The sequence below is a fragment of the Syngnathus scovelli genome, chromosome 7 (assembly GCF_024217435.2).
Source record: "Syngnathus scovelli strain Florida chromosome 7, RoL_Ssco_1.2, whole genome shotgun sequence".
In the NCBI taxonomy this organism is placed as follows: Eukaryota; Metazoa; Chordata; class Actinopteri; order Syngnathiformes; family Syngnathidae; genus Syngnathus; species Syngnathus scovelli.
In genome coordinates, this window is record NC_090853.1 from 1,072,585 (window position 1) to 1,096,906 (window position 24,322).

Sequence of the window (24,322 nt, forward strand, 5' to 3'; positions counted from 1 at the left end):
ACTCCACATCAGCATCGATTGGCTGATGTAGTGAAGAGCGAGTTGTGGGTGCGAACAGTGCGGCAAAGTGTGGCGGGCGTGCGCGTGTTTCTGCATTCATTGATCGGGGGGCTTCTTTAATCCTCCGCGCGTGCACGTGCTCACATTGTGGTGAAGTCGAACGTCGCCACAGCCGCTTCTGTCCCAGTCTCCATTTTGTGGCCACTCTGCAGAGGGCCTGGTGTACTCTGGCTTTCCACTTTTTAACCCCCCCCCACACACACACACATACTTGGAGAGGCACTTATTAGACGATAAAGTGACAAAGCATCATCTTTTTCCCCTTCCGCTCCATCAAACACCAACGTTGACAACAGATAGGCGAGGTGGGGAAAATGGCCGAATCGGCAGAAAAGACAAAGTGGCACGAAAGCGTGCTAGGTGCTAAATTATGCAGGTGGCAAAGTGGGCATAGAATAGAAGGATGATGGACTGACTGCTGTTTGAGGAAGAGACCATGAAGAGAGGTGTGTGTATTTTGCGCCATTTTTTTTTTTTTTTGGGCCGTCCTCATCCTCCCCAAGGGAGAAAGAGGCAGCTTGGGGCTTGAAAGGGACTGTGTTGTGTCATTAAAGATGCATCCGACAAGAGCCTAATGCCCCCCCCCCCCCCCCCCTCTCCTCCCCTCCGTTTGCCTTCCTCCTTTGGAGCTTCTCCATTTATCTGTCCTTCTGTTTGACCAGTAAGCATTTCCGTGTGTTTGTCTTTAGGATGGGAGCAGTTTGTTCCTCGCCTGGGTCGCGGGGACGAGGGCGGTCGGGACGCTGCTGATGGCGAATGGGTGCTGTTTACTTATTGATGTGTGATTACGGGATGTGGCGTGTGTGTGCGCGTGTGTGTGTGAACCCGGCAGTGATGCGTGTTAGGCGAGTTATTTATTCAGCACTCGTGTTTGGATGTTTTACAGAGAGAACAGGTGCAGAGCGACTCTGAGTGCGCTCTGTTGTGTGTCGTGTGTGTGTGCGTGTGTTTCAATAGGCGGCCGCAGTGTGTGTTTGTGTCGAAAGGATGAGTTGGAGCTCTTAAAATCAACGACAGCTAGAATGATGGATGGATGTATTGAGAGATAGATCAAGATCAATAGGCTTTGTCTTCCTAGCGTGACTTGCGAGGTAGATTTTGAGCAGATTGATTAGTTTGCTTTACCAGAATGGGTTTAGTTCATTTGGGATATTCTGGTGGACCGAAGCTGAAGTATATTTAAGGTAACGGAATTGAGGTTCAAATGTTTCGCATGGAAAATGGGTGGGTTGCATCAGGAAGGCCAAACATTTTTAGAAAATACTTGGGAATAAAATGAGTATTATTTTTAACCACAGAAATATTTTTGGATATCTTTAACTCATCATTTTTGGTAGTTTTTTTTCTCCTTCTTGCTGGATCAAAATCTTGAGCCAACCTGCTGGGTCAAACCATAAACTATTAAATTAACCTGACAATTTCAACGGTTAGGATATGGAGTTATTTTTTTGGGTGTTTTAAAATATTTGAAGACACTCTTCTGTACATTGTCCAGAGACATATACACATATTTTGTCCTTAATTAAAATGGCCTCCGTATAAGTCGCCCATCTCTGATATAATGAACATTTTCGTGTCAACATAGATATATTGACAGATACAGATAGAGCATGTTAGGAACAAGCAGATCCGAGGATAGAAGATGGCTCGATGAGAACATGGCTGTTGTCTGTACAGATTGAAATGGCGAAAGCGATGGAGCGAGATAAGGGAGAGGAAGTGCGAGAGAGGGGCTGCGCACGAGGAGAATTTCAATGGCACTCCAATCATGCAGGCAGTCTCGTTAGCCCAGGGAACATTTGCATAGTGCTTCGGCGAATTCATTTGGCCTTCCTCGCAGAAGATGGCTCCCTTTCCTCTACGCTAGTTAGTAATTCATTAGCTGCACACGGCCAAGGTGAGCACGCGCCAGGGTGTGCGGCGGGTGGCGAGCCCGACCCTCGTAGAGCCTTCCTGTTTCTTTCTGACAGCATTCCGAGTGTAAATCCACGCCAGCCTAATCGCTGTCCGATATTTGCAGTCCACGTCGTGCGTTACTCATCAGCCGCCGTCATGTCCTCGCCGACACCCTCATCCTCGGGCTGGATGTGTGTACCGCTGCTGCACCGCCCGTCCCTCCCTCCCTCCTCCTCCTTTTTAAGCCTTAGGAACTAATTAGAGCAAAAATACATGATGGGGTGGGGTGGGGTGGGGGCTTCGCACAATCAGCTCAATAGGCAAATCCATCACTAATGGGGATCACGACTTACCTAAAAAAGACGTCGTTTGAAGGTTGAGGGCGTCGAGGGTGCGACTGCGTCGGGCATTGGGGTGCAGTCAATAAATGAAGATGACAAATTGTAAAATAAAGGGGAGGTGTTGTCATTTTCCACCCAATGTTTTGACGTTGAACAACAAAGATGGCGGCCGTGCGCGCGGCTTTTCATATATGCAAACGTCTTGATGATTTTCGCCACCATGTCGGTGACCTTTCCCTATGCTGCTCCTTTGGTCTACGTTAATGAGCACGCACGTTATCTGGACACCTAGGGACTAAATTTAGCTTGATATTAATGAGGTGGTTGCGTAAGTCTACACACCCCATGTTTTTGTGATATAGAAAAAAAATCAGAGCACGATACATGATTTGAAAACTGGTCCCGTCCGGCATTGTGATTTGTAGTGTGACATCTTTTCAAGAGGACGAGTACAAATAAACAAACTGAGATAGTGTTTGCACAAGTGTGCACACCCACTTATAACTGGGGATGTGTCTGCCTGCTTTCAAAATAACCAATCATGTTCAAGCTCCGATTGAACGGGACACAGCTTGCCACCATTTTAAGTGCTTCTGAGCCCAGTCAAAAGATTTTAATTGGATTGTTTACAATAATTAGTCATTTATCAAAAGCATTTTTTTTGTATCAGAAATGAAATTCTTAATGTACTTGAAGTACATTGCAAAGCAAGCGTTCATCTTTTCAGACAGTTTACTATGAATTTCTCATGAGAACCCGCTGCTCCATGTCTGAAGCACTAAAATGCTTTCCGACATGTTTTTTTATTTCCCCGAAAAGCTGACAATTGATGAACACGATATATTTTTGTGCTCTTCGTTGTACGTATTTGTGCGAGGTTTGGGGGGGAGGCAGGGCAACGTGAGCGATATCCTGTTCCAACACATCCCCTCTGGAGCGCACTTAATGACCCGTGACCTGAAGATGTGCCTGCTAGCGAGGGAGGAATCGGGGAGGAGGAGGAGGCGTGCAGGTAGTAGACGAAGAGGTGCCGAGTGGGAGGCGGGCGACAGCTCGGTGAAGAGCCTGGAACTAATGGATGAAAAAGCCAAGCAAATACAGCACAGTGCACTGCTAATGCGTCTTACCTAACTCGTCTCTGACTCCGACGCGGTTTCATCTTTCGGCCCCGCCCCGCCCTGCTCTCTCTCATGACCACTTGTCCTGACCTCAGCAATTTAAACATGGTAGTTGTCTGCACTTAGTGTGTTGATGTGTATGTATGTGTGAGAGCGAGAGAGCGAGAGAGCGAGGCCTCGCTGACCTCCACTGTGAGCAATGGCATCTCTGCGCTTTATTAATAGCTAATCAATGGTCTCGCTGGGATATATAGGCTGCCCTGAGGACTCCCATAAGACATGTGCAAGTCTATTAGGACACACGTACACACACATGCACGACTGTTAACTGCAATGAGCTCTAATCTAGTCGACAGTTCCAGGTTTACACGACAGGAACATACTAAAAACAGGAAGGAGATTTTTTCTTCTGTGGCCTGTTTTGTCCCACTTTTACGAAGGATTGACAAGTGGCCATACCAGGTATCGTTATCGGGCCAATAACAACATTATTTGAAGTTATCGAGTGCTGATAAAGTCTGCCGATACAGGCCATTGATACTAAAGGTAAACAGTAAGTCCTGTGACCTTCTCTCTCTCTCTCTCTCTCTCTCGCTCTCTCTCGCTTCCTCTTCTTACTTTTTGGGAAATGCTTTGCTGGTGCGCACGGCCAGTGTCTTACAATGCCCAAGGCAAAGCAAATTTTCTATTCCTCTCCTCTCTGGCTCTTTCTCACCGGAGACCTTGTTTGAAAATAACGATTTGTGCTTCAGACTGATCTCGGGATGACAAGTCCTTTTTTTTTAAACTCTCTACCTTTTATTGTGGAATTTTTCCAGTGTATTGTCAGGTTCATTAAATGAAAAAGCGTGCTGTGAGTAGTTTGATGTCTTCTCTTGCTCTTCACCAACATTTGGAGGGCAAATCTATGCTGATTTTGCGTTTTGGGAAAGTGCTGTCGTGCCCCAACCTTGCTGTATTAAATATTCAATACGGCAAGGTCAAAATCTTGAGAGTCTCCCGCTTTCATGTATGTCTTTGTTTGAAATGACATATAACCAATTCACTAATTGGATTTAGGTTAACACAATGCAAACTAATTAATATTGTTGCTAAGTTACCGCCACCATCTGTCTTGGTCGCTTCTGTTTGCTGATATCAAAAGCTAACGAGAGACAGATAAGAAGACATTTTACAGCATTGGAGGAAAAAAAATAAATACAAAAACACGGCATTCCCTTTTTTATTTTTCACATCCAGCTGACCTTTGACCGGGAGTATGGGTTTTGTTTAGCTTGCCTCTCCGTTTGCCAGGGAGAAAGAAATGGCAAGATGTGAGATTCTTCTTTTTTTTTTTTTTTTTTTTTATATCCTAGCTTAGCTGACTAAGACTCCCAGAAGACAAAGAATGGGGGCTGCGTAGAGGAAGAAAAGGATGTAATTTGAATCTCATATACATTTCAGTTGAAAGTCGTTGTAGCCTTGATACCTTCTCGCTGGAGTTGAGCACGCGCACGCACACACTCACGCGCACGCACTTGTGTGCAAGCGCAAGCTGACAGTCGAGTGCTTGCACTACAAATCATTCATCCTTGTTGACTACATCGCTCGCTGCCAAGTAGAAAAATACAATGTATGTCAGTCGCAGCCTCTCCATCGCATAAAACGCGCTTTGCTCACTTAAACAGCTCCTATCACAACATTAGAAGCACTTCAACACAAAGAATAGGAACAAAAAGCATTCGAACCCGATTGGCACCTTTTTTTTTTTTTCTTCTTTTCTCCTGTCCTCTCTTTTCCTTCTGCTAAGGGAGATGAACCCTTCATAACATCAGCAGCACACTTATATTAATCGGAGGTAGACAAAAAAGCTCTTAACTTCGAGGCATTTGAAAGTGTTGTACTGTACAACCCGAGTGTTGGATCTAAAACGCATTGCCCCCATCTTTTGTGACAGCCACCCAACTCCACATTTGCTATCCGTGAGTGTGTGTGTGAGTGCGTGTGTGCGGCTGCATAAACAGTGAGCGCTTCTCTTGTGCAAGCTGACAAGTGAGTGCCTTGTTTATTTGTGTTGAGGGGCAAAACAGACTGGTGTTTATTCCATCGCTCCCCCCAGCCCCCCCGCCCCTTCCTGCTCCGCCCTGCCCCATCCTTTTCATATAGAGACAAACACGGCTGAGCTTTATATAGCATTGTGCTAATATTCCATCCAGGTGAGCTTGTTTGACTTTATGAACCCAGGGTGCGGAAAAAAGAACGGTTATTGAAGATTGCCATGTGGGATTCCCTCTTGGATTGTTTGTTGTTAATGAAACGTTTTCATCCAATAAAAATGGGATTAGATGCGATGCTTATTGAAAAGCGGCTTTAAACATTGATGGCGTCTTTATTCTAAAGCCGATACGTTGTGTCACTAAGTCGTCACTCACATATGGATAATGTCACTAGCTGGAATGCAAATAAAATGGATTTATAATTTGTAAGTATTGTTTCGCTTCATACCTGGAAACATCATTTTTGTTGCTCATTTGACATGATTTGGTATTTTTAATCTGCGGCATTGAGGCGTTCACCTGCAAATTGAATTGTTGCTAATTGTCAATGGTCGGCCACTCGTGCCCTGTCGGAGCTAGGATTTTTTTTTTTTTTTTCCCCATGGGCTACCCAAAAATATCTCATGGGGTCAGCAAAACAAACGAACAAACAAACAAAAATTACAACCCTCCCCAAAAAAATCTTCAGAAAATGCTCACAAAAAAAATCCTTGGAAAAATAAAAAATTATCAAGCCTGGCCTGTTTTAGTTTCACCTTTTACATGTTAAACTTTTGTATTCTCATCTAATGTTAAATAGTAACTTGCATGGGGTGTAAAACTCTGCATTGTGTCTTTAGCACAGCTTGGCTCGATTTAATAATAGCTTAGGTTAAAAAAAAAATTATTCCCTATGAGGTCCATTGCGTTTGACCTCAGAGCTTGTGCTGCATTCATCTATCAGCAGATTGCCACCCTATCCCACATAATATTTTCTCACGCAGAAGTCAATTACCTCTTTTTTTTTTTTTGTTCTCGTGGTGTACACACCCGAGGAGGGTCGGGTGTAATTGCGGCATCCGTTGACATCCCTTAGCAGCGGGCACAAGTGCGTGTTTGCACTTGAGAAGTCGACGGCGCGTGGCAGCGTTCCACTAATAGGAAGAGTGGCGCTGCATATACGCAATGTGTTGCTGTGCAGGAGAAACCAGTCTGCCTTCCACTCGTCAGTCTGTGTGTGTGTGTGTGCGTGTGTGCGTGTGTGTGCCATTCTTTGAAGATGTCTAATGTATGTGTGCATGAGTTTGCACATTTATGCGTACATGTGCACCTTTGTTCATCTCTGCTTATTAATGCACACACACGTGCCCAGCTTATCCGTCCGCGTGTGTGTCTGTGTGTGTTTGTGTGTGTCTGAAAACATATGAAGATGAAGGGTAAGTGATGAGAGGAAGTTGTCTGCCCAGAAAAGAGTGAAGACAGAGGCGGCTGCTCTCCAGAGAGATGCACAAAGATGCGTTCTGTCACCATAAGCATGTTTAAATTTTGAAGAGGCACTTAAGAGGGACAGCGCAAAAAAAAAAAAAGCATATTTCTCAAATAGATTTGGAGAAGGCACATGTGGGTAAACCAGATATTTTTTGGGGGCGTTGGAAGAGGAGAGCAGATTCGAGGTAAAGTGAGTGGAGATGCTGGCTCTCTTAATGGAGGTGTTTTTGCTTCACTAATTTTAGGGCCCATTTAACAGAATGGGCCTCCTCCGTTCTCCCGCCGCCTTCCCTCCCTCCCCCCTCCTCCCCCAGCCTTTCTTGCATCTTCCGTTAATTTAATGAAGGGTTGCCCGATTGCTTTTAGCATTAATATTCCACTAGCAAGTGATGTAAATAATGAATGCATGCCACCTCCTATTCTCTGTCTCCCCCTCCCACCGATGTTGAGCCCCATCTGTCGTCTCCATGGTGGCACAGAGCACTCCCCGAGGAGGAGAAGCAAATGTGGGATAAGAGGGGCAGGGAGAAAAGGAGCTTCCCAACATACTATCAGCAACCTGAGAGTCTCCCGTTGCTAGACTTGGGACATTGCAACCATTGAGGAAGATTTTTTGACTTATTCTGAATGGCAACAGGTGGATACGATTATTTTACCTTTTGCCGTCGCATAAAAGAGGATGGACTTGTTCTGTCAGCCACTATAAAAAAAAATTGTGAATTCACCTTATGTCACAAAAAACAGGCGTCAAGTTTTTTTTATTACACTCTGACAAACTAGCTTACTGGAAAACATGGGTTAGCTTAATGCTAATAATACAAAAGGTCGTAGATAGGCTAATGAGTAGCATCCCTGCTTTAAGCAACAAATATTTGAACACAAACAGCCGAGCAAAACATGTAGACAGATAATGTAACAATACTTGAAAGCATATATTCTTTATCCTCTGCCAAGAGTGACTTGAGAATTCTGTACAATCTTTAACCACGACATCATTGCGTCGTTTCATAAGATGCATTTTTATGAAATACTACCTTTCTTACTACAAACACATTACAAAAATGTTTATCGTTTTTTTCCAGGAAATTCTGGAACGGGATAATGGATGTCATAGATGCTTTGTTTGAATCATTGTTCCATAGGAGCTGCCCATAAATGCACAAATAATCGTTTTGACGAGAAGAGTTCTTCAAAGATACTCTCCTAGCTGGTGACTGCACGTTTCAGTCTGCAGGCCTCTCGCAAACTAGTAATGAGCAGAGCTAATTAATTTAGGCTCTGCCACCAGATGGCTAAAGCCGCATGGCAGCAGCCGAGGGAGGTGCGCCTCTTTCCTCTCGCTCACCCTCGCTTTTGCTTTGAAGGCATCTGTCCATCTCGCCAGCCACTCTTCGGGCTGCCGCCGTAGCTCTTGGAAGGCGAAATATTTGATCGATCGTCAGCAACGGGCCCCCGGGGGTGGGGGGCTGTCAGGCTGTTAAACAATTACGCGCGCGCAAGGTGGTCACCTCGACCTTCCACGCCAGGACGGAATGTCTCCGTGTGTTTGTTTCACTCAAGACGTGAGCAGAAGCTGTTTGTATTATTTGTCTCCGGCTTGACGTACGCACTCAGCTGACCGCTAACCTCTTAAATGTGTTTCTCTTAAAATGCCGCCACAATGAGACCACTTTGGTGTTTCTGCAGCCCAAGCCATTTCTGACTAGTTTCCTTGAGTACTTGAGTGGGAAAACGCATTAAAGTTTTACCACGGAGCAGAAACAAAAACAAAATGAAGAAATAATGAAAAAAAAAGGGGACACACACGTCTTTTAGACTGTTGCGCAACACAAAGTCCCTTTTCCGCCATTTTAGGCTACAAATATTGGCCTCGAGGGATTTAGATGACTGTTGTAAGTCCGTGGTGTGCACAATTGTGATGGTTATCTTAGCTGGAGTGCGTACAGCACTTGGCAGGAGAAGGTTTGATGGGGGGGGTGACTGGGGGGGCAGTTGTCATCGTGGTAATACAATCATAGTCCTTTGTGTGAGTGAGAGCAGAGGGCGGCTCGGTGTCAGCTGTTATTGACTGTTTATCCCCTGACGCTCCCCACACACACACACACACACGCACACACACATGCGCACAATGTATAGCCACGTGTATAAAATTCATGCATTCATTCTCAGCCACTTGCACATGTCAAATCCTACACTAAGGCATCAGTCACAGCTGAACAATGCGCAGTATTCAAACGAAACCCGGTTTGGTCCTCTAATGCCCTCGCAGGCTGCTTAATCGTCGTGGTAACCGACGTATATCATTTTTTTGCTCCTTTTACCGAACGCAATCTTCAAAATTCAGACATTTGGGTTGTAAACTTTGTTTCATTTGACACATTGTGCCATGGCGATTCATAAATGGCATGGTCTTGACCTCTGACCCCTGAGGAAATTCCAGAGAGAACACTCAAGAAACATCTCAGCCGTGATTTTTCCACTAAGCACAGCGAAGCAACTCCAGAACCCCTTTTTTTCCACACTGATTCTCCCTCCTGACCTTTTTTTTTCTCCATCTCAGCTCTACTGGGACAGGCCTCGCTATTCCTCAGTGATAAATAAATGTTTCGCTTTGTCTGCTTATTAATAATGCAGACTTACTTTAAGTGCTGCAGTGGGAGGGGGGGGGGGGGGGGGGGGGGGGGGGGGCTTCCATTCTTTATCTTCAACTCCGTCTGATAGTGGCAGAACGGGACAAACATAAAAAAGCACTCAGAATCTCCGCCGCTCTCTGTGAAGACTACCTGTGGCTTTTGCGGGAGGCTTCAATTGAGCAACAGGAGGCCAAGAAGACATCTTGGATCTTCCTCTTTCTGTCGAGAAGGAGGGATTTTTTTGGGATGGATTGCAAAAATGAGATGTTTTGACATGCAAAAAAGTTCAATACCAAAAAAGCTGGTGGAAAAGTAAAGCAAGGACAAGGGAAGATTATTTAATTTGATTTGAGTTAATTAACTCTCACCTTTATACAAATCAAACAAGACTAAAATGTTTGAGGGCCATTCAGGGGTTTTCGTCGCTGATTGCATTTTAAAGGCGAGCGGGCTCGGCTTGAGTTCTGCATCCTCCAAGTGCCCTTTTATTTCCACTTAGTGTATGTTTCTGCACGCTGATGAATCAAGGCAGCAGAATCCTCAGCGTGGGCGGAGGTACACTTTGTTTTCAGCCATTTCCTCACCTCTTCTTTTGCAGGTCATATTGAAAGCAGTTGGGAATGTTTCATGCCTCTCCTGTGTAGATCCTGGTAGAATTTTTGTGGATTTTATTTAGGGATGTTTTTTTACAAATACCACAACAACTACTGAATTTATTTTTAGTCATTGATACCAATACTAAGTACCGATACCACTAGTAATTTTAATACAAAAAACAAATATTCTACCGCAGGCCCAATTTTTTGCTTTTGCGTATTTTTTAACATTTTTTGTATGCATTTTTGCATTTTTTTTTTTAGTCATTGATACCGATACTAAATAATGATACCACTAGTAAGTTTAATAAAAAAATGGTCTTCCACTGTAGCCCCAAATTTTCGCTTTTACATGTTTTTGTCATTTTTTGCAGGCATTTTATAAAATATTGTCAGACAATATTGCATTTATTGTAACAAATTTGAGCACGCGCTAGTTAAATATAAGCCGACAGTGTAAAATGCCCGAGAGAATGTGTCAGTGTTTGCTCAACACAAGCGGCAGCATATGTGCACGTGTGAGTGATGGTGCGCATGTGTGTCATTGCGCTCTTTGGCTTTGTGGGTAAGGGGCTGCCGCGGATGTCATGCCATTTGCCGGGCATGCTATGTGTCACAGCAAAATAGCCGCACGGCGCCGACGGGCTGCCTTGTATCACTATCACTCACCCAGACGTGGAAAGACACTGATGTCGCTTCACGCCGACACTCGTCCCACTCAGCTGTCCGAAAGTCTTCCACCGCTGCGAGCGGATATTTGTCCTCTCGTGCGTCGGAGAGTCACATCGCATCAAAGCGCGCCACCCAAGTATTGGCCTAAAGCCCGTTTTCAGATTTCTCTGCTTGATTCCTTCTGTTTCTTCTCACTCTCTCGCTCCGTCTCGGTCCCTCGGGCAATTTCGACGCCTCGTAAAATGTAAAAAGGTGCGCGAGCCGAGCGGCTCGGCTTTATTTCCGGTCGCGGCGAGGCCACTTAACCTTTGATCGTGTGTGAATGTCAAGTTTTTCAGGTTGAAAGAAATGAATAAAATCGGAATCGTATCCACTTTAAGGCGAACGATTTATTTCCCGATGTGAAACGCTCGCGTCAGCCATTTTGACCTACATTTATCCGAAGCGATGAGTTGACTTGTTGACTAATCTAAGTCGCCCCAAACTGTTGGTCATGGTCATCCCGTAGAAAGGTTATCTTCTTCCCTGAACCTGTGTAATGACAGGTAAACCCAAGTGTGTCTATTTGAAGAGACGCAAATATGCAATAATTGCCATTTTCTGGCCTTTGAGCCAACCTGCGGGCATGATGAGTCACACAAGTGTTGACGTGTAGAAATATTCATAATTCTCTGCTCCAATTCTGTTGCATAAATTCTGTCACCAATGTTCTTAGGGGTTAAGTCACGGCGCAGAAACACACACGCACGCGCGCGCGCACACACACAGTCAGCCGTCATGGTCTGCCAGCACTCACTTGTAATCCCTCAGACAAATTACAACGTCCTCCCTCCCCGCCTCCCTCCCTCCCTCCCTCTTTGCAGCTGCAATTGGATTTGGATAAAGATGGCTTTTCCTTTTCTTCTCCATTCTTCCCCGCTTCAGCTAAAGAGGGATCTGCCCGGGGAGATTACACACAAACGCACACTCGCACTGCAGCGCCGAGACGTCGCATTTGAGGAAAAACATCTTCACTAACATCCCCCCCCCCCCCCCCCCCCCCCCCTTCACTCTTCACTATAGCGGAGAGCTTCATAGCCTCGAGGTCAAGAGCCTCTATTGCCTTGGCTGTCTTACACTGAATCACCTTTTCTTTTCTCCCACACACTTGTTTTCCACGACTACTACTATGACTACATTGTATTTTTTTTCTATATCCATCTTACTCTACCACTCCTTGATATTGTCAGTAGTGCTCTTTGAGGGCAAAGGCATTCCAACCTCCCAAGCTGTTTGCTGCTCAACTCATGTAGTGTACGATGAGATCAAGCCATCTTTATTGTCGATGGAGGCAGACAAACAGATACGCAAGATAGCGGTCATCCAGTGGTGTTGATTATGATTTTTTTTTTTCTTTTTCAATCTGACACCCTTTTATCTTGTGCTATGACTATCCCAGTTTGTAGGCTAACATTTTTGTAGCTCTTACATAATCTGCAATTTGGGGCCAATCACCAATCTATAAAAACCCAAAAAAAGAACGATAACTGATTTGAAGTCCTCGACATGTTCCCATGCTTCTCTTAGCCGCCACCAGACACTCCAGGCTCTTTATTTGTGTGCGACACGCTGTTGGATTGTGCTGGCGTAACATAAAGAAGAAGGAGAGGCCATCAGGATGAAATAGATGTGCAGCACCGTGTGTGTAATATGATGAATGCAACCTCAGGGACTAATGTTTGTGTGTGTGTGTGTGTGTGTGTCCGTGCGTGTGCATGCGTGCTGCTGCGGCTGAATTATTAAAGAGCGGAGGCAGCAGCTGCTCTTTAACCCCATACAAGACAACAATCAATATTTAAGCAGAGATGTCATGATACGCCACACACGTGCACCTCCCGCGCACACACACGCGCAATCGCATTCGTACGGCAACCGTCAGTGCACGCGCGTGTGATAAATGGAGTGTGTTTTTCTACGCATCAGGGGAGTTTGCAGCGTGTGTAAATTCTTCGGTGCGTTTAGCGAGTCGGAACCCGTGTTGCGAACTTGTGGTCGGTCAAGTTGCTGTCAATGCAAAGATGCGGGCTGGTCTTCGGCGTCTGGGCCGCTTCTTGCCTTCCCTGGGCCACCAGCGCTGGTAATGGGGAAGGACCTGTCAGCTCACTTAATGCAGCTAATGTTTGCCTGCGCCTGGGGACACGAGCGCAGCAAACGCACACGGTCCTGACACACACAGCGCTCCACTCTCTTCCGCTGTCAGCCAGTGTGTCACATCCCCTCGCTTCTGCAAGCCCGCAGCGCAGACAACTCCCCAGCCCCCCCACCCCCCTCTTCCACTGAATCTCCTCCAGTTTCTTCTAGCTCACTTCAACCTCTTTGCATTTCTCCCATTTGTGTTTTTTTCCCTGGCGCGCCCGGCGAGCATCCGTAGGCCGCATCCATCATGAACGCCGCGAAGAGACACTAATGCATCACGCAGTCAACCTTTTCCGTACTACTTTCAAGCCGGGCCTCGCCGCTCTCCATCACTATTACGACTCATTCCTCGTCCTTCACCTATGTTCTGAGGTGGCAACGCTCAGCCGGCAAGTCTAAGCAGGATTTTTGATGATGAAGTCGCTTTGTGTTTTGGTTCTCCGGCTCCGCGCTTGAGGCGGCGTAGCGTTAGCCACGTTACAGCAGATGTCAGCGGCCTCTGTGGAACTGCGCTCATCCATTATATAAACACCTCCATCCTTCATTCCCAACAGCCATAATTGTTTCTCCGCAGCTGCAACCGCACCCTCTGCATCTTTGCTAACTTTGATTCCCGTTTGCTATTGGGCCACCGCTAAATTGTTTGTGCCGACAGATGCGGCCATCTGTAAGGGTAAAGCGGTTGGGCGACGTTTGCCAAAGCCCGGCAAAGGTGGACGTGGTGTTTGCTTAGCGTGTTTATTTTCGCGAGTCCCTTCACCGGGCCGCCACGGGACAGTGGATCATCTGACATGACCTCAAAACACGCCTGACTGCATGGGCGCTCCGTGTGCGAGCGTGCACAGGCACACACGCATAAGCAAGGCGACGTTTGTGCTTGCTTGGCTGCGTGTGTGACTCCGCGTATGCTAAGTGCGGCAGGCAGACAAAAGAATTCTCCCGTCGAGGGATTCTTTGCGTATCTGCCGTGCATAAAAGCGCCGTCTCCATCTTACGTCTGTCCGGTGGAGTTCCTCGTCACTCTCCTCCAATTAGCCCTCTCGTCGCTTTTTACGGCCCCTCCCCTTTTGCTTTGCCTTTGACATTGGGCTAAAGTGGGACAGAGTGTCGTGGGGCAGTGAGGCAGAAGAGACGTAGAAACAGTCAGGCAGGAAGGGAGGCAAATCTGCTGCTACGCATTCGAGTCCCCCCCCCCTGCCCCGCCCCCTCCTAACTTGTTCCTCAGGCCCTCCTAGACCCTCGGGCCTCGCCTTCCTCGTCTGGAGCTGCTTTTAGCGTGTCACCGCTGCTCCGCTCCCAATCGGGCACATCTGTGTCTGGAGTCCCTTCGCTACCCATCATCCCTCATTAAATCCACCTTCTTTGACTCCGCCCCCTTCATCCTGTTTTTGCGTCTGTGTCGCCAAGATGCCCAGCAACAAAGGCGAGGAAAAGAGAGTCCTGGCTTTCCCCTCCCTGCCTGCCTGCCACGCAAGGTGCAGCCATGCGAGCGCCGGCCGCGCTCCCCGGTGACCTCCCGCTTCCCGACACTGTGTACGTGTCACGGCTAACATGCTGCGGCACATCACGGCAACATGGCGTTGCAAAAGGGCGAGTAGGCCGGCGTGGCGCGGCGCGGCACGGCACGGCCAGCAGCTTTGGCAGGCTTCCCGTGCTTGCTGGAAATCTCAAAATCGCTGGCGGCAGTGTGTAAAATATTTGAAGTTGTGACTATTTTATAATAAATAGCTTTATTTCTATTTTTGCAATATTTAACATTGTCAGCCAGGATGGGCTCCACCTCAACAAGGACACACGTGAGAGAAAATGGATGGCCGTGCATATTCTTGAGAATATATAATCCACTAGATCACATTTCTAAGGCGCCGCAAAAGGTCATACGTGATGTCGGAAAAGATCTGTCAACATGGCGGCGCGTATTGCCTATGCATGACTTTACAACTAGATGAAGCGTTTGATTACAATGGCACAAGAAGTTCTGCTCTCAGAAGATTTTCCCAGAGCACCTTCCTCTACATAATGAATGACAAACACACAAAAGCGGACCTGTGTGTGAAATTACCATTCTGTTGTTTTGTCTGTCTATTTTTTTCCTGAATTAAGGTCACTTTGTAAGGAGTGTGTGTGTGTGTGTGTGTATTGTGTGTTTATAATGCATTCGCCTCATCCCGTTAGCCTTCTCATGACTGGCGAGCATGTCCATATTTATAAACCATGAGGCTAAATAATTAAAGACGATAGCAACACAATAAACTGCATGTTGACAAGTCTGAAAAATATGTCCGTGTGTGTGTCGAGGGTTTTTTGGGTGGTGTTTGTGGGACTTAGAGGATACAAAAGACACTAACGAGCTTAAGACGAGGATAGAATTCAAGAGGATTATTCTTTTTTTTTCCCCCCTTGCTGCTCTTGTATAACTCGAGTTTTATGACATTTTGACCCCGGAACTCATTTCCATTCATTTCTATGCCAAACTGATTTTGAAATTGAATAGATTTTTTTTTTCTCATTTTAAATTGGCTTAACAAATCAGTAATTATCACTAGTGACCAAGGGAAACCCACATATTGGAAGAGGAGGCCCGTGTGTGCTCGACGGGGGCTGGGCAGCTGGCATTTGACAGTGAAACATGTCTTTTTAATGAGGCATTAGGTCTCCGCTTACCTCAGATCACGCTGTACCTGAAAACCAAACTAAAAGAGTGCTGTGTACAACACGGCCATTGAGTAAAAAAGAGTGGCGGCAATATCACCTTCCTTGTGGCTCTTTCTCTGCTGGCTTGTTCCTGGCAGCGCTCGTCTATTATAGACTGCTTTGAATGTGAATAGAGGGGAGATAGGAGCAAGTGTTCATTTCATACTAGAGCGAGGGGAAGAGGAGGAGGAGGACGCTCGGAGCTTGTTGTCGCGAGGTGTCGATTTCCCTTTGTCAAACACGCCACTGCTTCACGCCCCTATGACGGAACAGATGAGAGCAAAATAAGGAAATGATAGCGTTGGAGGGGGATTGTGAGGGAGAGACCGCCATTGATTTGACACGCGGGCTTCATTTTCATTCATCTGTCCTTGTAATGGGTTGTTAATACTCTGGGTGGGTTGCTTGGTTGTGGGGGGGCAGAGGGCAATTAATCGAATTCAAATGGACATTGCAGTGTAGTACGCTGCAATTTGGCGCGTCTTGCAAATTTGGTGGCAAAAAGTAGACAACATTTTAGACTACCTAAGAGCAGGTCTAAATGGTGGCACGAATGAAATTCGTAATAAAAAAAATAAAAATCCTAAATTTAAATTGCAATGGTAATATTGCAGGGAGGAGACAATTGCAATTAGATTTTTCAATTGTCCAGCCGTAGCATGAATGACTGTTTTTTTAATTTATTTATTTCAATCAAGCCCTTACCAACATATAAACTGAATTGTCACAAGTGTGTACATGCAAGCTCACTGAACGAACTCACTTTTGCACGAGTTGTTTTTTTGTTGTTTTTTGATATCATGTATGCATGCGTAGTTGGGTGCCTGCGTGCATGTACATACATGAAGCAAAGAGGGAGGGGCGTTAAATATGAGCAGCACAAATGAAATAGCTTTTAGTCCTTCCTAGTGCCTGCTCGAAATCAGCCATAATGGACCCTTGGTAATTAGCAAGTAAATGAACCACCAGAAGAGGCGGAGTCGTGCCAGAAAGCACAGCACGACCGCCGCATACTTTGTGTTACAGTATTATTCAAACACAATCATTTGTGTGACACTGGTGATTTTTTTCTTTTTTCTGTCAGTATCATCAAGCAAAATGTGTTTTTTTAAGGTTTTAATAGTACGGAGGTAATAATAATTAAAAAACTTCAATAAATAATGAGGCTGTCAAATTAATTTTAAACAGAACCTTTCTACTGCTGAAGATGGATAAATAAGTCAAATATCCTTTTAACAGGCGGTGAACGTCTTTGAAGCAATGTTGTCGCTGCCCATGGTGCTGAATGACTGCAGACCTTGAACGCTTCTCGAGCGCCGCTTTACTCATTCGCTCAATCTGCGAGTCGGTCTGAATGGCTTGTTACTTTGAAATTCATTAGCGATGTTAAAAACGCAGTAACATGCGCAGGCATTAAGTTGCCTCTTTTTGTTTCCGCCACATTCTGGTAAATTATGAAAAATGCATCACTAATTACTGCCAATGAGGCCAGGCAATGCAATTTGATTTATACGGTGAGTGGATGGATGGATGAGTGGGGGAATGGATGGATGGATGGATGAATATTTACATACTTCCCCAAGTCAGATTTTTTTTTTTTTTTTTTATGTTCTCCCAGAGTGTCCTTGTTGTGCATGATTTCTTGGAGGTGAGAGTACTATCACATTTAAAGGCTCTGCCTGGTGTGTTTTAAAAAGATTTCAGTAGCCTGCGGAGGGCTACAAAGCATAATAAGAAAAGCTCCCAAATAAACAAAACAACCAGTCTCAAGGCTTGCACTCTTCCGTGGATATTCCGATGCCAGTGCATTTGGCTTGCGTGGTTGTTCCTGCTGCTATCTTATATTTCAGTCACCGCATGAAGCAAATGGAATGCAACCTTCCTTGTTTGACATGTTCTCCAGTGCCTCATTTCTATCCGTTTGCATCGGTACTTTTAGCCGCTGCTAAATTGTGTGTTCCTCTACCCGAGCATGCGCATGCTGTTATTGGGCATGTTGTACGTGATTTACTATGAGTCCGATTGTTTACTTTGAAAGATTCGGAGAGTAGGCGCTGAAGTACATGTTCAATCACTCAAACCGGCTGTGTGCACCAAGAGGTTTAAAAGTCTCTGATGGTTTATACCATTGAAAATGGTGATTATTCATTTCAGGAAGTTTGAAGAATTGGAAGTGTGGAAACAAACAGTAGTGAGTCACAGACGATGAATCAATATTTACGATAAGAATAGACTTGGATACACACGCAGGCATTTGTGTCCGTGCTCGCTTAAAAATCCCAAACTGTTTTTATTAATAGGCAAAGCTCTAAGCCCCACTGCGCCCTCTAATCCAGGCCTACTAATCAATTACCCAGCAATTCAGCACTTTCTCTCCCCTCCATCGGCATTGTTGAAACGTGGGCTTCTGTTTGAGGCGGCGGGATGAAGGGTACGCGCGCACTGGCACACCACAGCGCCCCCTACCCAGCTGTTGTTACGCGAGTGCACGGGCCCTAGCAACAGCCAACGAGCGGGAAAAAAACAAAAAAACGCGAGATCCTGACGAAAGCAGGGAAATGGGTGAACGAGAAGCTGAGAAAAAAACGCCGTGATGAAGGGAAGCAGGAGGAAGGGAGGGGCTTGGGGGGGGGCATTAATAAGTGATGAGTCCAACAGTGTGAATTGCTGTTAGTTAGCATTGCTGCAGCGCCGCCTTCATTTGCATGGCAGAGCCCAATTTACGCCATTTCCTCTCCCTTTTTCCCCTCGCTCGCCGTTTCATCTATTTTGGTCTTGTGTCCCTCGACTAGTTTGAATCTGAAAATAAATATATATTTTGCCACTTCATTTTTTTTGGCTCCAGCCTGCGTGCTGGCAACATTCAGCGTATCCTTTCATTAGCGTGAGCGTTTTTTTTCTACTTCCGCCTCGCCTCGCCTCGCCTCGCTCCCTCATTTTGGCAGAAGCTCTTTGAAAATGGCAGATATAGTAATCCATATTTAGCAGCACCTGTTTTTTGTTTCCCTTTAACACACCACCATTTTTTTTTTTTTTTTAAAGAAGAGGGTTGTGCTGTCTCTCACTGGGAACTTTGGGCGAGACAAGCGATGCTCCAAGGCTCTCCAAACCATTTTTTTTCCTCACCTTTTTCTTCTCTCAGCATTTGCATGTGTGTGTAGACATACACTACATAAACACACACACACGGGGCTTCTCTCTGCACTTGGCTCGACGCACCGCCTCGGGCCAATCATCTGAACCGAACTCCATTACTTACACACCCTCCTACTATAGAAGAGACAAGAAGGGGGGTTGGGGTGGAAGGCAGAGATTGAAAGAGGTGGAGGGCAAAGTGGAGGATGGCAGGAAGAAAAGACAAGATATGATAAGAGAGGAGGTCAGGATATATGGAGGATGTGAGGGCATGCTGGGATGAAGGCCCCCTCACCCGTAGAAAAAAAAAATAATTAGAGAAAAACAGACTATGACTCATGAGTGTTTACAAAGATGCATTCAACGACAACAATCCCGGAGGCGTTGGCAGACTAGACAGGAATTGATCTCGTCTCCCACGAGGAGATGTTTGCACGGGGGGGAGACCAAGACGTGGAGGAATCACTTTGGCCCTCGACCCTCTCCTGTCATGCCTCTCCCTCTCTCTTTTTCTGTGGCCCCGTCGCTCCCGGCAGCTTGTTGCTCTTGATCTGTGCTCTCGCTCCCTTCATCAATCTCCATCTGCTGCCCTTCTTACCTGTTAGGGTGGCGTCGTCCACAGCCAATGTCGGGTATTAGATGCAAAGGGGCGGATCCAGTCATCCAGATGGTAGACAGGCTACAGGCCACAACAATAATCAAGATGTACATACCATAGAAAATATTTGATTTAACAATTTACCAGCTGTGATTTTTTTTTTTTACATACAGAACACTACTCAACAGTTGAGCTACAATGATTAATTGTCTTTTTTTTTTGAATATATACATGGAGGTTCATTGATGAATCGACAAACTGATCGACAAACTAATCGACTCGATTGTGAAAAGTTATTTGCATCCCTACTCACCAGGAATGAAATAATGATTAAAAGCCAGCACACACTTTGAGACGCGGCCAAACTAGACCATTACAAAAAAATGTCACACCAGTCAATAAAATACAATCCAACACTGAAAAGCTCATCCTCATTCATCTCTCCTTTCACCATCTTTGACTCTCCATGCACTCGCCCCCCTGACGGCCTGTCTCTCTTTCTCCTGGCATGTTGTGACAGAGCGAGCGGTGTGTTATCCAGAGTTCCACTCGACAATTGCACATTATGCTGTAAGGCTTAATACCCAGGTTGGGAAAAACAGGGCAGGCTCGGAAATTACACCTTACGTCCTTTCTGTCACATAGAAATGTGTGTGTACGTGCGTGTGTGTGCGTCCTTTCGGTCCACCTGTGTTCTACCAGGTTCTTCTCTTGTCAGCCTTGTAAAGACATCATGGGAACATGCAAAGCAAACAACAGCAAACACACACACACACTTTGCGGTCACATCGGCGCGTCACAACCAAAGAGTGTGCGACTCACAAGAAAGCCTGAAGTGTGCGCTGTCTAAAATAACCCTTTGGGCTTGGGATGGAATACAAAAGCAGTTAGGCAAGCGGAAAGAATCAAACACTGAAATTCACTCTCCTCATCTTTTCCTTCCTGTCGCTCTCTTGTCCCCTTCCTTTTCCACTTCACACACACACACACACTTTTCTTGACATGTGGATGAATCACGGCCAGAACTGGAATGAAAATGACACTAATCTGCAGTTACGGTGATACACACACACACACACACACACACACACACACATCAATTATTAACATCTACAATGACTCCCATAGTCTCTTTTCCTTCTCTTTCTCATCTATCTTTCTCTGTGGTGTATATCTCTTTGGATGGATGGGACATGTTAAAAGCTCTCATGCGTTTAGCTAAGTGCTGTGGTCGGCTTTTTTTTCTTCTTCATATTTCCAAATCTGTGTTCCTCAAGAGTTTTCCAAAGAACCTTACAAAGGAAATGATAGCAGCAAAAAACAAAACAAAACCAAAGAGTCTTCTATTATCTGACTTATGCTTTTTCCATTAGAGGAGGATTTTTTTCTTTTCTGATAATATTCAATTTAATGCAACTTAATTAGCGTGTCCTGTTGAGACTGAATGGTGGGGGGCAGGTTGACTGTTGCCATAGTGAGGATGTTTTTCATTCATGAGTCATACAACCACCACAATGCCACTCCCATGTGAGAACTGCGTTATCAGCGGCAGCTCTCTACAGCTTCTTCTGCAAAAATAAAAAAAATCAGCTTGAGATGATTTTTTTTTTTTAGTCTTCCATAATAAATAAGAACTTACAGTCTGGATTGAAACGAGAGGAATTATTTTCCTCGCAAATCAAATCGACTCTGTTCGGTGTTCACACCCACAACGGCGCAGATGCACCTACTTTTCCACGCTTGAAATTCTTGACGTGATGACAACTAATGTATCGTCCTCTCTTTTCTTCCGTCGACCCCAGGTAACCGTTTCTTCTTGACCTCATTTGGAGCACTGTATATCTCCGAGGTGCAGAAGGAAGACGCTCTGTCCACCTACCGCTGTATCACCAAGCACAAGTACAGCGGCGAGACTCGACAGAGTAATGGAGCCCGGCTCTCTGTTATGGGTAAGCAACTTTTTGGACTGGCACATGTCGTGCAAGGATCACAAAGTGAGTCGCTTATATTGCTTGCCTCCTTCAGACCCTACGGAGTCCACCCCGTCACTACTGGACAGTTTCCAGTCCGGTGAGATGAAGGCAGGGCACAACGTGGAGCTGCCCTGCATCGCATCCGGCTACCCAAACCCGGCCATCAGATGGTTGAAGGATGGCCGGCCGCTGCCGGCGGACTCCCGCTGGACCCGCCGTATCACGGGCCTCACCATTTCGGACTTGAGGCTGGAAGACAGCGGCAACTACATCTGCGAGGTCACCAACAGCTTCGGTTCCAAAGAAGTGACGGGTCACCTCAACATCATTGGTGGGTAACATTCAAATAGTATTTTGAAGTTGACCAATCAGAGCTTTGTATCATGGTTGACTTTTAAATGAATTGATACGTTTGTCCTCATGAGAAGTTGAAACAGGAGAGACGTTGTCACACTTGTAGAATAGCCAGGAGGGCTTTGGGGGTTGGGAAGTAAGAACGTCATTGGGTGGACTGGCCACAAGGCACATCACGACACAGCTCACAAACGTGCAGTGACACGCCATATAGGAGCGAGGACCCACACACACACACACGCACAGACACACACAAGCTATAAGCCTCTAAAGAGTCATCTTGTGCACGTGCACTGTCACTTGCACCCAGCCTCACACACATTGAGGAGCCCAGAGCACCTAACACCAGCTGCTTTATTGTTCACTGACATTTTCTCCCCCCTTTATGTCGCTCTGTGTGATTTTCATCGTGGTTTAGCATCCACACACACACACATAGACACATGCATACAAATGCAATGGAAGATGCACACACAGTATGTCATAAAACAAAGGCAGACATGTAAACCGTGAGTTCCATTTTCAGCTAAGTGTGAGATCGCCTTTTGTGTTATACAACTTATTGTGCCTTTTTTTCTGTGTGTGGTACCTAAAGGGAGGAGCGGGATTTTTTAAAAAAAAAATTAATAAATGAACAGCCACATTTAAAAAACAAAAAATTAAAACAGCCTTTTTTTTTTTACACATGAATACGTTACGGCACAAGACAATGACAACAATAAAAAAGATGTTCATATTGGAATCAGCATCAGCTTAAAAAAATCTACATTGCTCAGTGAACTAAACTCAATGTTACCACCCATCTTTAGAGCCCCTTCGGGTCACCTTGTCCCCCAAGAACCTCAAGACGGGCATCAGCAGCACGGTCATCCTGTCCTGCGCCGTCCAGGGTTCTCCTCACTACACCGTGTCGTGGTACCGTAACACCGAGCCCATCCTGCCCGACCAGCACTTCTCCATCCAAGGCGCTCACAACGAGACCTTGTTCATTTCGGCGGCTCAGAAAAGACACTCGGGAGCTTACCAGTGCTTTGCCACGCGCAAGGGCCAGACCGCCCAGGACTTCTCCATCATACTGCTGGAAGGTGAGGTTCATCAAAAGCACCATTTCAAGCAGATGTTGCGAAAGGGACAATTTGGCTTGAGTAGCGTACGGATTTATTTTCATCAGATGGTACCCCACGAATCGTGGCTTCCTTCAGTGAGAAGGTGGTAGTCCCAGGCGAGCCCTTTTCCCTGATGTGCACCGCCAAAGGAGCGCCTCCGCCGACCATCACCTGGACCCTGGACGACGAGCCGGTGGCCCGCGATTTGTCCCGCGTGCGAGCCAGTCAGTACACGCACTCGGACGGGAGCACCGTGAGCTACGTCAACGTCAGCAACCCGCAGATTCGCGACGGAGGATTGTATCGGTGCGCCGCACGAAACTCGGCCGGTAGCGCCGAGTACCAAGCGCGCATAAACGTAAGAGGTGCCTGTCTACTTTTCAATATCAGTCATACTCAAGGCTTCACACGGCCTCAACCCTACCCGCTCCCCGACCCGTATCCTGTCCTCGACCCTTCAATTTCTTTACTTCTTTCTTAATTTCTTTCTTTCTTTCTTTCTTTCTTTCTTTCTTTCTTTCTTTCTTTCTTTCTTTCTTTCTTTCTTTAATTTATTTTAAGTTTTTGTTGATTTATTTTCTCTCTATTAATGTCTCAAGTATTTTTACATTTTTTAAAGTGGCTGCAGAAAATGCACAAACAAATTTTGTTTCACTTACTGATTTGGACAATAACCTTGTCAGAAAATAGACAAAAACGTTTGTCATTATTTTTCCATGTCAAGTTAATATTTCCTAATGTCTAATTTTAGGGAAAAAAATGTGCTTGCTGTAACGGAGGATGAAATAATTCGGCTACTATTTACTGTTAACATTTCAAATTCCAAGAGTATGGACATTTTTAAAGAAGAAAACGGTGTATCAAAATTATATTTAATAATTATAATAATTATCTGATATTCATCTGATGATCAATTACTTATCGATTATCCATTTAGCTTAAGTGACCCATCGTCATTCTTTGCCAGCGATGTACCAGGACAGGCAGATAAATTCTTAATTCCACCCGAAAGCAGAGAGTATATAAAATAAATATATACATACAGTGCAGGTGTACATAACGCTACGCCCAATTCCATTCCAAGATGGACGGTGTGTCGTTTAACACGCGGTTTGTAAGAGAGGAAGAAGAGCATGAAGCAGATGCTTGTCCCGTAGATGGATGTGATGAGAAAAGAGGAGTGCCGGCATATGGATCGAGTGACGGTAAATTCTGGTGACAGGACCGGTCCTGTCAGGATGATGACTGACCCTGATGGACACGGCGGCGGCAGCGGCGAGGCTGCCTGCACATCTCGCTCTCGGTGTCCCGTGCTGTCTCTTTCTCTCGCTCCATCCACAGCTCGTCATTGCTGAGATTGAACATACACGTGGATATACTGTATATCTCCGTGTGTTTTTTTTTTTTTTTTTTGGCGTCTGTGCGCTCGCGAGACGGCGCTGCTGAATAATACATCTTTGGCTCGTCA

The 24,322-nt window shown here is 45.7% G+C and overlaps 1 protein-coding gene across 3 annotated transcripts in view; it reads left to right on the forward strand.

The window, feature by feature from the left end:
• Positions 1-24,322, forward strand: part of dscaml1 (Down syndrome cell adhesion molecule like 1) — a 57,741-nt gene that overhangs the window by 14,020 nt on the left and 19,399 nt on the right. For 2 of the 3 annotated variants that reach the window (XM_049724815.2, XM_049724814.2), the window contains exons 4-7: positions 21,224-21,370; positions 21,447-21,725; positions 22,558-22,833; positions 22,920-23,219. In XM_049724815.2, coding sequence (XP_049580772.1) covers positions 21,224-21,370; positions 21,447-21,725; positions 22,558-22,833; positions 22,920-23,219 — 1,002 coding nt within the window. The remainder of the gene's footprint in view (positions 1-21,223; positions 21,371-21,446; positions 21,726-22,557; positions 22,834-22,919; positions 23,220-24,322) is intronic. The other variant, XR_007482618.2, reaches the window with a different exon arrangement.